We start from the raw sequence: 16,727 nt of genomic DNA, 5'->3' as shown, positions 1-16,727 counted from the left end.
TCCCAAAATGTGAAACCCTAAAATAGCTCTAGAATAAACCCCAGATCCAGCTCTCCACCACCATCCTGGTCAGATGCCTGAGAAGTCCCAGAGTTGGCATGTTGCGGCGCCATCCACAGAGACAGAAGGATGAACTGTCCTGCTCCTTCTTGTCGATAAGGGGACTCGGGCTGTCATCTTCCTGTGTTGGTCCTTCAGCACAGGCTTAACTGTGCTTCATCGTTAGAATAATTCATTGGTTCCAGGAAGGCAACGCCTTTGTGTCATTTCTGTTGTTCATTATTTCTATGTTTGTTTTTTCAGAAAGGATTTACTCCCCTTCATGTGGCAGCAAAATATGGGAAGCTGGAAGTAGCCAATCTCCTGCTACAGAAAAGTGCCTCTCCAGATGCAGCTGGGAAGGTACGGAGCGGACCGCCCCGTAATGGGCCACGTCCATGGTAACCCAACAAGCCTTTGCTCCTTCACCAAGAGCCCCCCAAATTATGACTAGTCCAGAGTTAAGTCTCATAGGATGAAGATCCCTTTGGACCTAGGAGGTGAATGCTGGGGTCCAAGCGCTGTGGAAGCTGGAATGTAAATTGCACTCTGCGTTGCACCCAAACTAATCCCACGTCCTCAATCTAGGCCTCTGGTGTTAAGACACTTTTGACACTGGTTGTTCTTTCTGCACGTGTTTTCAGAGCGGGCTAACTCCACTGCATGTAGCTGCACATTACGATAATCAGAAAGTGGCCCTCCTGCTTTTGGACCAAGGAGCCTCACCTCACGCGGCCGCAAAGGTACCTGGGATTGGCCCACCTGGGGAGGCTGGCGGGCAGCGTCCGCTGGTTTTTGTCTGTCCGTCCCCTTTGCTGCTCCCGAGGCACCGTCCACCTTAGACACCCCTGAAAAGTCACGGAAAGGGAAGCGCCTCGGGAAGTCTGTGCCTTCATCTATTCTGTCAATAACGGGGTAGATGCTTAATAAATACTCAGTTGCCAATTGCTTTTCCTTAAAAATCTGGGACTTCCTGGGACCTATGGAGGAAAAGACGTAGAGGTACTTACTGTTCAGCCAGATGAGAAACATAAGCACAGCCTGCGGGAGTACGAAAGTCTGAGTTGTCAAAGTTATAAAATATGCCTTCTATTTTCCTGGCTGTAAAACATTGCCTTCAAGTTGTTTATTTCTGTTTAGTGAAATAGGTTGGGAGGTTTTATTTATGTGTTTTTATTATTCCTAAGAGGAATCTTTAGTCCTATTGTTAGGGCATTTTTGGCCAGTAGGCAGCCTCTCAGAAAAGAGATACGTAGGGTATGTGGCTTCCTAATTACCCAGACATGCTGATTTGAGAGGCAAATCACAAAGAGGAGGTGACGGAAGAGAGGTTAAGAGAGTGCTGTCAGTTTGATAAGCTCTCTGCTCTTGCGCGGGAGACTGTGATCCGAGGAAACTGACTGGTAGGATACAAACCACAACTTCGTGCTGTCCGGTGCTTTTACTAAACGCTATTGTTGGAGAAACTTTTAGCATTTTTTAAACTTTCTACACCTTTGGGGTTTTTTTTTTACTCTCCCATTTTGGGGCAGCTCTAGTGCTCTCCTTTAACGTTGTTTACATCAAATCCGAAGGGGCTGCTCTAGATTGCTTTGGAGATTTGAAGAGAGAAAGTTTTCAGGTACCTTCTTTTAGGGAGTAGGTTCGCGTTGACAAGTATTTGTCCTCAGAACCTCTTTACCTATATGTCTTAATTATCTCCTGCCCCATCGTCTCCGGAATTGTATCCAGTGAGATCTGTAATTTAGAATCATACCCCTAAATTTGCTTTTCATCTAAATGTGGCTTTCCCCCCATAGTTTCTGATCCTGACATTTTTTTTCCATCATAAAGACATGCCTTGACTTTTGATGAAGCTTTATCTTTTAAAATAAAAATGATTAGCAGCATTATTCCCAAGAGCCAAAAGGTAGAAGCTACCAAATTATCCATCGAAGAATGAATGGATAAATAAAATGTGGTGTAGACATACACTGGAGTATTATTCAGCTTTAAGAAGGAAGGAAATTCTGGCACAGGCTACAACGTGAATGAACCTCAAAGACACCATGCTGAGTGAAATAAACCAGTCACACAGAAGGACAAATATTGTATGATTTCAGTCATGGAGAGACAAAGTAGAATGCTGGTTGCCAGGGGCCAAAGGGAAGAAGAAATGGGGACTTGGTGTTTAATGGATAGGGTTTCAGTTTGAAGATGGATGGTGGTAATGGTTGCAAACAATGTGAAATGTACTTAATGCCATTGACTGTGCACTTAAAAATAGTGACAATGGTAAGTTTTATTAAATGTATATTTTATCACAATTTAAAAATTGAAAAAATTACCACGTAATTTAATGATTGTCTATTTCATTTCAGTGTATTTTAATATCCTTTTGAGCCTGGGCCACTTTTATTATATTATAATAACCCCCGGTTCTTGGTAGGTGACCAGTGTGTAATTAATAAGCAAACAATTCATTCCTCACATGAGAGTAATAACTTTGACACAACTTGTGCCAAGTGGTTTAGGATCGACAAGATCCATAAAGCAGTAAATGAAGCAGAATGAGTGCCGTCTGCCCTTCCATCCATCCATCCATTCTGTCTTTCAGTCCACGAATAACTCTGAAGTAGGTCAGTAGTTGGTCTATTTGCAGTTGGTTTCCTGCTTGTATTTGTCAAACAAGACTCCAATGTTTCCATGTCTGCATTTAACAGAGTTGAAAGAGTTATCACAGCCCTTGAGCCTTAGGCGTAGCTTTTCCAGCCAATCGAAAACAGGCTTTTGTAGTGAGCTGTTAATTCTTGCTGCCAGAACACACTGCTCCCTAGCCTCGGTAATCCACCTCTGGGGCAGTGATCCTCCTGGGGGCTTCTTCTGGACTTTGACCCTGAGCAAAGCCTGTGCCATCAGTTAGGGATTGGCTTCATGTACTGGAAGAGACCTGTTACAGTTGTTTAAACCGATGTGGCTCTATTTTTCTCCTGTTATAAACAGTCTGGGGGTAGGCAGTTGTTAGTGTTGGTTCAGTGTTTCCACAGTGTTAAGGAAAGTTCCATGTGATTTTTTTTTTCTTTTGAGGGATTGTTGTTGCCCAGACTGCCAGGCCCTCTTTTTAAGCCACAAGCAGGAAAGAAAGTCAGACAATGGGGCATTCCCAGAAGCTCCACCCAGCCCTTTCTCCTTACAGCTTATTGGCTACCTCTTCCTGCAAGGGAAGCTAGGAAGTGTAGTTTTTCAGCTGGGCACAATGTCAAGGCTCTTTTATTAAGGAAGGAGGGAAAATGGATAGAGGGTAGGCAAATAGCCTCCTGTACCCCAGGGAACCTTTAGCATTTCTGAATCTGGTAGTGGTAAAAATGGGGGACAGAGGCTCAGTACGGCACGATTTGAGCCTGAGGCTGTGACAGCAGTGACTTCTTCCTCAATTCACGTGCTTGGCTCTTAGGGTATGTGATGCTTTCTTGCCTTTTGTTCTCTTTTGAAGAATTGCCATCATACTTTCTTATCCATAGGTGTCCTAGAAACACTATGAGATCTTGTAATGAGGGGGAGGAGGGAAGGTGCTGGAAAAGGAGATGGGCTTCTGTAATCCATCTTGGCCAAATCTATTTCCTGAGGCAGGACCCTGTTCTAGAAGGAGGATTGGCGAGAATTCAGGCATAACCTGGGCACTTGTGGAAGGGATAGCAAGCCTTAACTTGTTATTTGTCAAGTTTCTCTTCCATAAAATGTGTGACATATGTATTGATATGGAACTGTAAAGATGGTGAAATTTCTTAGAAAAAATATAAAGCATGATATAAATATATTACTCTGGGTCATTTAAAATTGCATTTCCTTTTGTTTTCATCTTGAAATGTGAAAGCACACTTGGCAAGCATTTTGTCCACATCAAGAGGAAAAAAATATTTGAGATGATTCTGTAGTTGAATCTCTGTTTAATTTCTCTTCTGATAAATGCATCTGTGCCCGTTAGTGGGACAGGTAAGAATCATTTGACTTTCCAGAAATTAGAAAGCACTTAGGCAATTTAGAAAATTTGTTACAGGTCTCAAGGTGAACTATTTGTTTATTACTTAAAACATGTTTTAAGTCTTTCTGAGATGAACTTCCCATTCTAAAATAACACCATGAATTGTTTTTCCCTTGCTTTATACTTCCCTTTGTAGCTCAGGTACGGAGCTCCGAATAAAACCCTCAGTAGTCATGAGTAACTTGTCTGAAAGTGGCATATGCATTACAGAGATGCCAGAGCTCTCTTGATTAGTGTTCTTTAGGACCTAGGATTTTTGGGTGGAATTAAAAGTAGTCAAGAGGATGGTCACCTCTCAGAGGACACTGGCCTGCCTTCAGTTTTTGAAAAGTGACTAATGTGAAGGTTATGTCCCTAGCAAAAGCAAAAAGAAATAAGACGCATGGTGAGAAGCTAAACTCAGACTATCTTGCTGTCACCACCCTGTTTAGCCAGCATTAGACATATTGACTAATCAGATGTCCTATTTTAGCACTGTTTTGTGAATTTTGTCTTTTATGCGGGGGTGTGGATGGGAGCGAAACAGACCTCCCCCTCCTGTCACTCGCTGTAGAGTTGGGCTCAGTCCAAAGCTCTGCATTTGGCTCTGAAGGCAATCTCTTTAGGGTGTGGCTGTGCAGAGGGACAAATGCTTCCCGGGTCAGCTGGGGTTTCCAGATGGCAATAGGTCAAAACTAAAAATAGGGATATAAAATCTTCTACCCTGGCCCATCCCATTTGGCAGAGGGTGGTTTCAGAAGAGTCTGGAAGCGGCATTTCCACTCCCATGGGTTGATACCCAACAGCTTAAATCCTCTACAATTGAGTACGGGAAGAGTGTCTGTCAAATGAGAAACACTGTTCTCCTAGGACACGCTAGGGCTGATTGCCGTAGGCTGGCCTGTCAGTGGTACGGCAGCCGCCACCGTCCTCTGGGTTCATTGTGACCCGTCTGTATTGCTTGGAAAGATTGTGACTGATAGTTGTCTAGATTTGGATCATTTTCCCAAATATTAATCCATGAATTCTATCTTTTTTTTCTCTAAACCTTCTTTTCTATAAAAACGTCATTCTAATTTTTCATTGGCATATTTTATATAGTCAGTTTCATGCCCAAGTCAAAATATAATCTTGCATTTCTCTTAAATGACTGTAAGGCAGGACAAGGTCTCCTGCCTAGCACAGGGGACCTTTCTTTCTCAGAGCAAAGGACTCTGAAGGATCCTGAGACACAGCTAATTAACAGTTTGCCAAAGAAATTGAGGTCACCTCTACCTTGAGCGTCAAGGGTCAGCCAAGATAAGGATCCAGAATGTTCTGAAAGTTCTAGTAAGTCTGCCTCAAATTCTAAGGATTCGCCAGTCACCATGAGGTTTCAGTAAAGATACAAAGACAGATATGACACAGTACCTGCCCTCAACACATTTGCATTTTAGCAGGAGGAAACAGGTGTGGAAAGGAAAGAGTGCCAGTAAATATCTGCAAGACCTTGATGAGAGTCAGTCAGGTTGGGGCGGGTGTAGGAGGGGAAGGAGGAGATGAAACACTTTGTGAGAATATGACCCTTGAGCTGAAGTTTCAGCTAGAAGATACTGGCCCAGATGACCTGGTGGGGAAAAACATTCTCGATAGAGTGAGGCAAAACAGAAACATGAGATGTATCTTATTTGGGAACCAGTTCAGCTGAAGCATAACATGGAAACTAAGGGTTTCCTAAAAGAGGCAATCAAAGGGGCTATGAGAGGAGGCCGCCTGGGTAGCATGCTCCAAGCATCCAACTCCTGATCTCAGCTCAGGTCTTGATGTCAGGGTCATGAATTCAAGCCCCGCATTGGGAGCCTACTCAGAAAGAAATAATAACAAAACAAAGGGGCGATGGGAGTAGGTTATAGCATCTTGACTACCATGAATGTTACATTTTTCTACTTGTTAGCAACAAATAACCATTAAGGATATTTTAAAGGCAGAATAATAGCTCTGAACGTGCCCCATATTGTTTGTTGTTTCCTACTCGGGCTTCCTCTCATTACCAATTTAAATATAGCAAGTAATTACTGAGCACGTACGAACATAACTACCTGCAGGAAAGAATTCTATATTCCTTTGGTTAAACCAGGGGTACTCTGTTTCTCTTGCATTAAACCATCCATAGTATGTTTTCCTGATTTAGGAATATGGGAGATGAGGGCAATACATTAATGGCACAGCTCAATTTATCGGTTTGCTTATGTGATTCTGAATTTTTAAACTGTCGAAGAAAATCACTAGAAAGGGAAGCATACTATTTGAAAGTGCACTGCACACATTTTTATCTCGTTCCTGGGCATGTGACCAAGTGATTCGTGTTGACAGAATGGTTATACGCCGCTGCACATAGCTGCCAAAAAGAACCAGATGGACATAGCGACGACTCTGCTGGAATATGGTGCTGATGCAAACGCGGTTACCCGGCAAGGAATTGCTTCCGTCCATCTCGCAGCTCAGGAAGGACACGTGGACATGGTGTCACTGCTCCTTGGCAGAAATGCTAACGTCAACCTGAGCAATAAGGTAACCTTCCTTTTTCTCTACAGAGCACACCACAAAACCTTACCTCTCAGAATGGTCACTAAGAAGCATGAAGAATCCAGGTCAAATAGAATTTATAAAGTGTAATATTGCACAAAGATGTTGGCCAAAATATTTATTATAGCAAGAACTTTGAGAAAATACGTTTAAGCAGTAAGAGAATGGTCAATCCATAATTGTAAAGTCTTACAACTGATTAACACATAGCCCTAAAAATGAAGTCCACAAAGTTTTTCTGAATAATAGGGAATTTTGTTAGAATGTTAATTCAAAGAGCAACATTGTTACCATACCAGAACCTAGCAAACAGTAAGTTGTAAATTGCAGCCTGTTGCTTGAGTCTGCAGACATTTTGGGGGCACCTCCTCCTTGCCTGTCCAGTTTTAAGTCGGAGATTACAGAAATTGGAAATAGTGCTGCCTTCAGAGAGTTCATTAACAGAAATTTAGAGTAGCTATTTAATTCATAGGTTGGAAAGGTTATTCGTCTTTGTATGTAAGTTGGCAGTTTCAAGGAGCTTATGAAGCCTCTGTTCCCCCAATTTTTCAAACTCTCCTGCCTTGTTAGTTGACATCGCACTGTTCGTGAAGAATTTTGTGAAGCAAAGCAAAAGTGCGGCCCACAGTTAGCCAAAGACATGTTAATGAAGTTATGACCTCTCATTGCCTATATGGGGTTTGCCGAACTGTTTATTAATACCTAAGTCTGAGATCTGCTCAAAACACAGAACAGGTGTTTCTAAGTCTTCCCTTCAGATAACACAAAAGCCTACAATAGTGCCCCCACATTCTTGATCATCTAAACTCCCTGGCTTCCTCTCTGCCAGTGGTGATGGCACAGCCATAGCTCAGATGTTGGAGAGAGTTTCAAGACAGCGAGTTTTGTGATGACAAATAACAAGTAATTTTTTCCCCAGAAACGTGACCTGTGTTTTGGAATCACAGAGGCTTTGAATCTGCTGAGCGTGACTCCTAAGCCTGACTCTTACTTGATGTGTAACTTGATTGGACAAGTTACGTGACCTCGCTGGGCTTCAATTTTGTCCTCTAGTAAATGAAGACAGAATATTTACCTCACAGACACGTCATAAAGATTAACCGAGATAACATTCAGCACTTTCTTCTTAAGCAGAAAAAGAATAGTTGTCTTAATTTTGGACTTCTCACAATTGGGGGAAAAGTTTATTCTGCATTGATCTGAATTCCCAATGTCATAAACTAACACATTCCTTAGATGAAAAGACATACATGAGAGAGAAGGGAAACCTTGTTTTTCAGTTTTAGTATCTTAAAAATCCTTTGTGATCATTACAGAGCAAAAACATTTTTTTCATATTTTTCTTTTTATTTTTTTATTTTCTCATATCTTTCTTTTTAAACATTCCTTTTAGGAGTCTCTCCATTAATAGGAATCACAGAGCAGTTTCAAATAGCCATTATCAGGATTTTTTTTTTTTTTTTGAGCTTTCAAGTTTAGAGGGCTCAGATACTAACATAGAGACCAGGCCTACAGTAATCTGCTACAAAATTCGACTTGTCTTAATGAGGAAGAAGACCTGGTCTTCTCAAGTTGACGTACATGCTGGCATCCACCGAGTCTATTTTAAGAGCCCAGAATTAGCTCACGAATTCTCTGGGAGACAATTGGCCTTAACAACTGGTTAATAGGTGAATGTTTTCAGTAGATCTGATACCAAAGCACAATGTGACTTTCTTTTCTCTTTAAAATCTTCTGGTCAAAATAAATAAATAAATAAAATCTCCAGTCAGGGGCTTCTGGGTGGCTCAGTCAGTTAAGCATCTGGCTTTGGCTCAGGTCGTGATCCCAGGGTCCTAGGGTCCAGCCCCGCATCGGGCTCCTTGCTCTGCGGGGTGTCTGCTTCTCCCTCTGCCCCTCCCCCCCCAGCTCGTGCTCGTGCGCGTTCTCTCTCTCTCTCTCAAAGATAAATAAAGAAAAAATCTTTAAAAAAAAAAAATCCTCCAGTCAACTAGCTGCAGTGTATAACCAGCCTTGCATTCACCTTAAAATCGTAGAGATTTTTATACCGAAAATACTTCAGCATTTCTCTGCATTTGCTTTGGCAGACTGGACATTAGCGTGGGAATTCTGAGGACCATGTGACATAGTTGACCAAGGCAACCTGGATGTTGTCAGCCACCTTCCTGAAAAAACTCGACATAAACAGACATACTTCCAGGGAAATTTTAAAAAGCAGATCAGCTGGCTTTCCATTAGCGTAGCATGCTTAATGAACTTGCAGGAACTTCACAGCACCTAGAAATGATATGAAGGCATTTGTAAATCTTTGCTTCCTTTCTCAGATGCCATGTTCTCTAGAAAGTATTAAGTGAGCCTTGAGGGGAAAACAGAACATGAGTAGAACTTCATTCTGTAATAAGGAGCTCAGAGAGTCCTCTGTCAATTTGTCCTGAACTGTCCGAGTTTTAAACACCTCCCCGTCCCAACTCCCCACTTAACCCTAGATTTTATGTCCTTACCAAAAAATATATATACATTAAAAGAAAAACTTAGCTTTTTTGAAAATTGATGTTGAACTAATATTTCATTGTTTTTGCTTTGTTCTTTCCTTACTAGTTACCAGCAGTTCCTGGTCACTTTAAGGAAAAGAGCCATGAACCCCAATTACTACTGAAGTGTTAGCATTTGATTTGATTCATTTTCGCTTTTGATGCTCCTACACACCCCCTCACATGGATTTTGCAGGCCTCAAGTAGCTCCATTCCTTTGTACCGCTAATGGAATATTAAACAGGGCTGTTGATATTCTGAGTTGGTAATGTTCTCTTGTTCCAAGTAAATGCCATTTTTATAGTTGGTTGAAACCTTATAAAAGATTAACAGGTAACTTCTGAAGTCAAATGGGGCTGTTTTATTTTATTTTTTAAAATATTTTATTTATTTATTTGACAGAGAGAGAGACAGCCAGAGAGAGAGAGAACACAAGCAGGGGGAGTGGCAGAGGAAGAAGCAGGCCTCCAGCAGAGGAGCCTGATATGGGGCTCGATCCCAGAATGCTGGGATCACGCCCTGAGCCAAAGGCAGACGCTTAATGACTGAGCCACCCAGGCGCCCCAGATGGGGCTGTTTTAAGCATCACACTATTTTTTAAAAATCTTTTTAATGAAAATCATGAACATAAACATAAGTTTTTCTTTATTTATACTATTTTACCTAAAGGTGTTTGCTTTTTCTTCTGATTTAATCATTCAGTAGCTGATTAAGTTCTGGGTGCTAGACACTGGTTATGTAAAGATTAAAGATACAACATTTGCCTCAACAAGCTCACAGTGGCTTGAGGAAAACAGACAAGAAAACAGAATTTCGGTACAGGGTTATGATGCTCTTAATAGAGGTGTGCACATAGAAGGTGTGCACGTAAATGTAACAATGAGCCCTTCGAGAGACAAGGAGGGAGAGAGAAGCCCAAGAGAGCTGCGAGTGACTCCCGGCCACAGGTAGAGTGGGGAAGCCATGGGGGCAGCGTGAACATAGACCGGGAAACTCGAGAGAGTAGCACACGTGCCAGAAGACATTCCCCAAACTTTGCTGAGAACCACTCAGTAAGGAATCTTCAGAAGTCTTGAAAAGTCTTTCACTTAGAATAGGTGACCATGACACTTTCATGAAATATGGCTAAAAATATTTGTTTCCTCTAAAGTAGAGCATGGACGGGGCGGAGGGACAGGGGAGATAGGGGCTGGGGGTTGAACGCACTTGTCATGATGAACACCAGCGGATGCATGGAAGGGCTGAATCACTGCCTTGTGCACCTGAAACTAACAGAACACTGTATGCTAACTAACTGGAAGCAAAATAAAAACAAATCAATAAAGTAGAACAGGGGACGGTATTCTCAGATTATGTCAGTGTTTGGGTGATGCCAGTTTTGGCCCCAGTTTATTTTTCTTGGATTTCGATCGAATTTATCAGCCCTCCTTTCCATATTTCCTCTTTTTTCAGTTTGAGTGGTCTTCCTCCCAAACCCTATAAACATTATTAAAAAGTCAAGAGCAAATGACTCTTCCTGAGTCCTATAATCTGTTTCATGGAATGGCAACGCCTGAATAAATAATGTTCAGCATCTCGAGGGCTCTGTGCCCTTGCTGCTGTTGCTGCTGCTTCTGATTCCTTCCACTCCTCTGACAAATGGGACAGCTGAGGTTCTCATTGCACAGCTGCCTGAGGAAGAGATGAAGGCCTCCAGGACTCGGAGATTAACTTCTGTGCTCACGTTAGGGGAAAGAAGACTATCTGAAAGCACTAACACCAAGTTACTTTCTCTTAAATATTATTCATGAAAAGATACTTTAATAGCTACAGAGGATTTTGAAGCCAGAGTACAGTCTTGGTGATTTACTCTTGGCCATTGGAAGAACAAGGTGGCCCACATATTCTGTGGTCAACTCAGTTTCAAATATTCAGTCTCATTAAACACATACACCATCTAAATGACCAGGAAATTCTCACTATAGTGTTCATTTTGCATTTTCCAGGGCCATCTTTCCTACCCAGAAACAAATACAGAACATATTTATCAGCCTTGGGTATTAATATTTGATGGAGAAAATATTATCATCATATATTAATCATCATATTTCATTTATAACTAATATTAATATATTATCATCATATTCAATTTATAATGAATTTTTCTTTTAATAATTTCTGCTAATGCCAGTGCCAATGGTAATGTGTTGAAATTCCTGCATAATTTTGCAAAAAGTCTCTGGGAGGGTTTGGTAAATATTTATTTACTTACTTATTTTTTGAGTATAGTTGATATACGATGTTACGTTGGTTTCAGGTGTGCAACTTTGTAATTTGACAAGTTTATCCATTATGCTGTGTTCACTACAAGTGTAGCTGCCATCTCTGTCCCATCACATCACTATGACAATGTCATCGACTCTATTCCCGTGATTTATTCATCCCGTGACTGGAAGCCTGTACCTCCCCCCCCGCCCCGCCAACCATGTTGCCCGTCCCTCCATCTCCCTTCCTTCTGGCAACCACCAGTTGGTTTTCTGTATTTACAGGCCTGATTCTGCTTTTCATTTGTTTCTTCATTTAAAATATTTTTTTTCTTTGTGGAAGTATTTTAAGGCAAATCCCAGACATTATATCATTTTATATCATTTTTTAAAAAGACCCTAGTTTTAAAGAATGAGCACTGAAGTGTGTAGTAGGAAAATGATATAATGTCTGGGATTTGCCTTAAAATGCTTCCACAAAGAAAAGAATGAACAGGAAGTAGGGCTGGATGAAGCAAATATAGGAAAACCTTGATAATTGCCGAGTCTGTGATGAGGACCCGAGGTTCAGGCCATCCCCTCCACTTCTGAGTGTGTTGGAGATTTTGCATGAAGCCTGAAGGTAACAGTGTTGCCATGGTGCTAATATGTAAGCTTATCCTACAGATTTTTTTAACATACGAATTCTAGGCTTCCTCTCCTAGAATTCATACGTTGTTGCTCGAACACGCCTGCGTGTGCTACACTCCCTTCTCTAAGATGACTGTACTTTGAATCTTCCACAGAGTGGCCTGACCCCGCTCCACTTGGCTGCTCAAGAAGACAGAGTGAATGTGGCCGAAGTCCTCGTAAACCAAGGGGCGAATGTGGATGCCCAGACAAAGGTATGCAAAAAGCGTGTGTCCATATAAAGTGTCATTTAGTGACTTCTGTATGGAAACAAAAACAATGTGAGGGGGGAGGGGACAAATTTTCCATCACATCTCTGATACATAGTATTTCAAGCATGTATCTGTGCAAGGGACACCAGAGTCTCTGGTGACAGTGTCCCAGATGCGTTTGTCTTAGTGGCCTAGGCACTTTCTCCAGCTGCCTGTAGATCCCACCCGCGCTAGCACTACTGACCCTTGTTACAAAAGGTCTGTCCTTCCTTTCTTAGCTTTTGTGACTGACTTGATGCGTACAGAAAAATATATCAGTAATTTGTGGCCTCTAACTTTGTTCAGACATAGTCTCTGAAAAAGGATTAGGTAAGTTTTATTCAATTATTTTTTTTTAAAGATTTTATTTATTTAGTTGAACAGCCAGAGAGAGGGAACACAAGCAGGGGGAGTGGGAGAGGAAGAAGCAGGCTCCTAGCGGAAGAGCCTGATGTGGGGCTGGATCCCAGAACTCCAGGATCACGCCCTGAGCCGAAGGCAGACGCCTAACGACTGAGCCACCCAGGCGCCCCTTATTCAATTATGATTCACTTGCTAAATTCCTAATGGCATGTGTGGTTGCTAGTATCTCTCTCTCAAATAGCTGTCTTCAAAAAGAAAAAAAAAATTCTGGTTAATATCCTATAATGCCACAATTTCAAACTCAGATAAGAAAAATGGCTGTTTGTTCTCATCAGAGGTAGGACTTCGAATTAATCTCATTGCTCTGAGCATTTTCTTTCAGCACTGAATGTTGTTACCGCTTCGTAGCGAACTTGTTTTATCTACTCTAAAATAGAACTCTTGTTTCTTTTTATGTGTCGTATTTTTGACACAAAAATGAATGCTTATCAAATCTGGTGAATACAAACATCTTGTGTATACTATAGAGCGATTCTGGGGTGTACTGATACTGAAGATATTAACAAATACAGAAGTGTCACCAGGAATTCTCCAAGTTAAGAAGGTATTGGGACATCAGAATCAGACTGCGTTTACCAGATAAGCACAGGGAACAGCCCGAGTAGACGGCACCCTTTGGACATTGTTCTGCTCTCTGTGGCTGCTCCACCCATACTGTGTTCTAGTAAAAAGAAGCTGCCTGAAAGATATGACCGGGCAAGATCCTGTCTGTGTTTCCAACTCTGTGTTAAAACAGTAAAGCAAGTTTCACGGTCCCTGGCCAGGACAGCCCCAGGTGGAACTGGGGGAGCTAAACTCCCCCCACTTCCCTTTCTGGAATTTCTGTGCCCTTGCAGTCTCCATGGCCTCATTCCATAGCCAATTGCTCAACAGTCCCCTCAGTCTGTTTCCCTCCCATTCTAAAAAAATCTCTCTGTCCTTAGCCTTGAGTGCTTCCCCAGGTAGCTCAGTGTGTAACAGTAAGGGCACCAGCAGCAGCTGAGTGCTTTCTTGTGGCTTGCCATTTTGAAAATAAAAGCATTTTTAATTCTGAAAAAAGAATCAGACTGGGGGCATCTGGGTGGCTCAGTTAGTTGAGCGTCTGCGTCTTGATTTTGGCTCAGATCATGATCTCAGGGTTGTGGGATCGAGCCCCGCATCAGGCTCCGTGCTAGAGCCTGCTTAAGATTCTCTCTCTCCCTTTCTCTCCCGGCCCCTTGCTCCTTCTCTCTCTCTCTTTCTCAAAAAAAAAAAAAAAAAAAAAAAAAAAGGAATCAGACTGAATTTAGCTTATATTCCTTATTGTATTAATGATAAATATATTCATCTTTGTTTTGTTTCATTTCATACACAAACATAGACTTAAACACTTTTTTTGGTTACCTCTCCTTTGACAGATTAAAAATCCTAGGAGTCCCAACAGGGTTAAGTTTCTCGGTACGTTTTTGCCCCTGCCCTCCCCCGCCCCGAGGCATACACTGCTGTTCAATTGGGAAGTGTGGCACTGATTCTCCAGTGGATGTTGGGAGGCAGGACACGGTCCTGTGAGCCTTCTTGCGTACGTGGCCCCTGGGCTTAAGAGTCTCGGGCCTCTACCAGGGTTTCCTCCTAACTCAGCCCAACTCAGGTCATGGTCAGTAATCATTTTTGCCCTTGGTGTAATACTTTGAAGTATGTTCCCTTTCCTGCCCTTTGTAAGTGATGCTCTTCGGAAAGCACCTCTCTGTCTCACAAATTATCTTCCCTTTCTTTTTCATCTCAGCAAAGATCATAGCACCCAGAAAACTGAGGCTGCAATTGTCCCCTAGCTGAGAAGAGCCGAAGGGCAAGAGATAGGTTGTTGCGACTTGCTTTCTAATCTTGTGAATAAGGAATTTATTATATTCTGTGAACTTCCAGATTCTTCCTGGTGAATATGACATCCCTGGGCAGCCTACAGGTGTAAAGTATGGTACCATCCAATTTATTGGCTTAAATTTAAGCAGAGTAATCATGAAAACATTGAGAGCTCTTTTCTGTTGTGGGGAAAAGACTGGAAAATCCTGGTAACAGCTTTCACAGCCTTCCCCACTGGCTTGCTGACCTTCTACACCTCCAACTCTGTATTTTTGAAGTTCACTGAATCAGTTCAGACTAAATTGTGCTGTGGGCCACAGGGTTTAATATTCAGTGTGATTCAGCTGAAATAAAGCCACTCCTTTTGCTTTTTAAAAGGATAATCTCCTGAAGCATTTTATTTAGGCCACCTAGAATACACCAATTCTCAGTGGTACTGATTAGCAAATTAATAGTTAAATTATATTTCTTTAAATATGTGTAAAATAATGAAAAAAATTTTATTGATGCTCATTTCACGTTCATTTTTAGAGCTCCTACTACTTGCCAAATTCTTACCAGGGTGATATATTCCTTGCCCTCATAGTATCTATCGTCTAGAAAGGAAGATATGTGACGATAAAAATAATAAAATAATATAATAATAGCAAAGTGTATTATCCATCTTCTGTCAGGTATTAAGTCTTTTACGTTTGTTAATTGGTTTAATCCTTACAACTACCCTAGAAGGTGGGTGAAATTAGTATCCCTATTTTACAGATGAGGAAACTGAGGCACAGAAAGTCGTTAGTTGTACAAGGTCACGTAGCTAATCAGTACAAAGCCTGACTTTGACCCCATATGTAAATAAATAATTTTAGAAGTATTGGCATTAACTGAATTCTGTAAAGGTGGGGAGTGTAGAAGTGAGCTATAACTGGTTCAGTATCACAGAAACAAGAGAAAAAAAATAGGGGGCATGTTCCAAGGTGCTGCTAGAAAATTAAGATTTCAGAGGGCCTTAATGTGCCAGGCTGAGCCAGTTCAGCTTTTTATCCTGTTTGCACTGCAAAACCTTGGAAGGTTTTAAACAGAATAGTGCTAAGATCAGACGTCCAGTTTAGAAAGATCCCAGGAGACCATGCAGAGACCAAGTTGGTCAAAGGAGTTTGGAAGGCTACTCCCAAGGTCCAGATGGAGAATAAAGAATGCCTTCACTTAGGGCAGATGGAAAATTGATGAGCAAGAGAGAAATTGGAGAAATACTTAAAGCACTACGAGGGGCGCCTGGGTGGCACAGTGGTTAAACGTCTGCCTTCGGCTCAGGGCGTGATCCTGGCGTTATGGGATCGAGCCCCCACATCAGGCTCCTCCGCTATGAGTCTGCTTCTTCCTCTCCCTCTCCCCCTGCGTGTGTTCCCTCTCTCGCTGGCTGTCTCTATCTTTGTCAAATAAATAAATAAAATCTTAAAAAAAAAAAAAAAGCCCTATGAGCAATAAGACACGAGGAAAAGTGAGAAATTCAGGATGAATCTAAGGATGTGAGCCCTATGACTGGGTGATCACGGGTACCATTCAAGGAGACTGGAAAAAAAGGGGAGGAGCTAGCTGGGGAAGAAGCCCAGGAGTTCGCTATTGGTCGTGTTGTATATTAGATGATTTAGGTACTGTCTAGGTGGGAAAATCCAGTAAATAACTAAAGTTTTGGCTCCGGGGTATAGGGTGGAAGTAAGGATCCCAGTTTGTAAGTCGTCAGAATAGATGTATTAATTGAAGTTGGGAATGAAGATATGATCATTGAGAAACAGTGTGGAGGAAATTAAAGCCCAAACTCCTGGGATCAATGGTATTTTACAGCGGCTGAAGGAGGTAGAATCAGGCCTAACAAAGGTGATCAGGAAAGAATATGACATGGACGCCAAGTCATGAGCGACCGTCCAGAAGGGTGCATCAGGCTAGAGAAGCATGAAGGCACATCACTGGGTTGGCACATAGGTGATCAGAAAGCAGGTCCCTGGAATATGGGGGGGCAAGTGGTGGGGAGGGAAGAGTGAGTGAAGATCACTTCTTTCAAGAAGCTTAGCTTTGGAAGGATCTAGACCTAGAAAAGAGACAAATATTTGGAAGAGGTGTTTTTGTTTCTAAGATTGGAAATATGTAAATGTATTTGTCGGTTGAGAAGAAGGTGCCAGGAGAGAGAGAAGAGGTGAAA

At 41.9% G+C, this 16,727-nt stretch overlaps 1 protein-coding gene across 18 annotated transcripts in view; it reads left to right on the top strand.

The window, feature by feature from the left end:
- ANK3 (ankyrin 3) overlaps positions 1-16,727 on the top strand; it is a 657,955-nt gene that overhangs the window by 512,823 nt on the left and 128,405 nt on the right. For all 18 annotated transcript variants that reach the window (XM_034662548.1, XM_034662550.1, XM_034662547.1 and 15 more), the window contains 4 exons: positions 304-402; positions 684-782; positions 6,392-6,589; positions 12,164-12,262. In XM_034662548.1, coding sequence (XP_034518439.1) covers positions 304-402; positions 684-782; positions 6,392-6,589; positions 12,164-12,262 — 495 coding nt within the window. The remainder of the gene's footprint in view (positions 1-303; positions 403-683; positions 783-6,391; positions 6,590-12,163; positions 12,263-16,727) is intronic.

This window comes from Ailuropoda melanoleuca, chromosome 6 (assembly GCF_002007445.2).
Source record: "Ailuropoda melanoleuca isolate Jingjing chromosome 6, ASM200744v2, whole genome shotgun sequence".
Lineage (NCBI taxonomy): Eukaryota > Metazoa > Chordata > Mammalia > Carnivora > Ursidae > Ailuropoda > Ailuropoda melanoleuca.
Note: the sequence above shows the minus strand (reverse complement) of the source record. Positions and strands in the feature narration are given on the sequence as shown.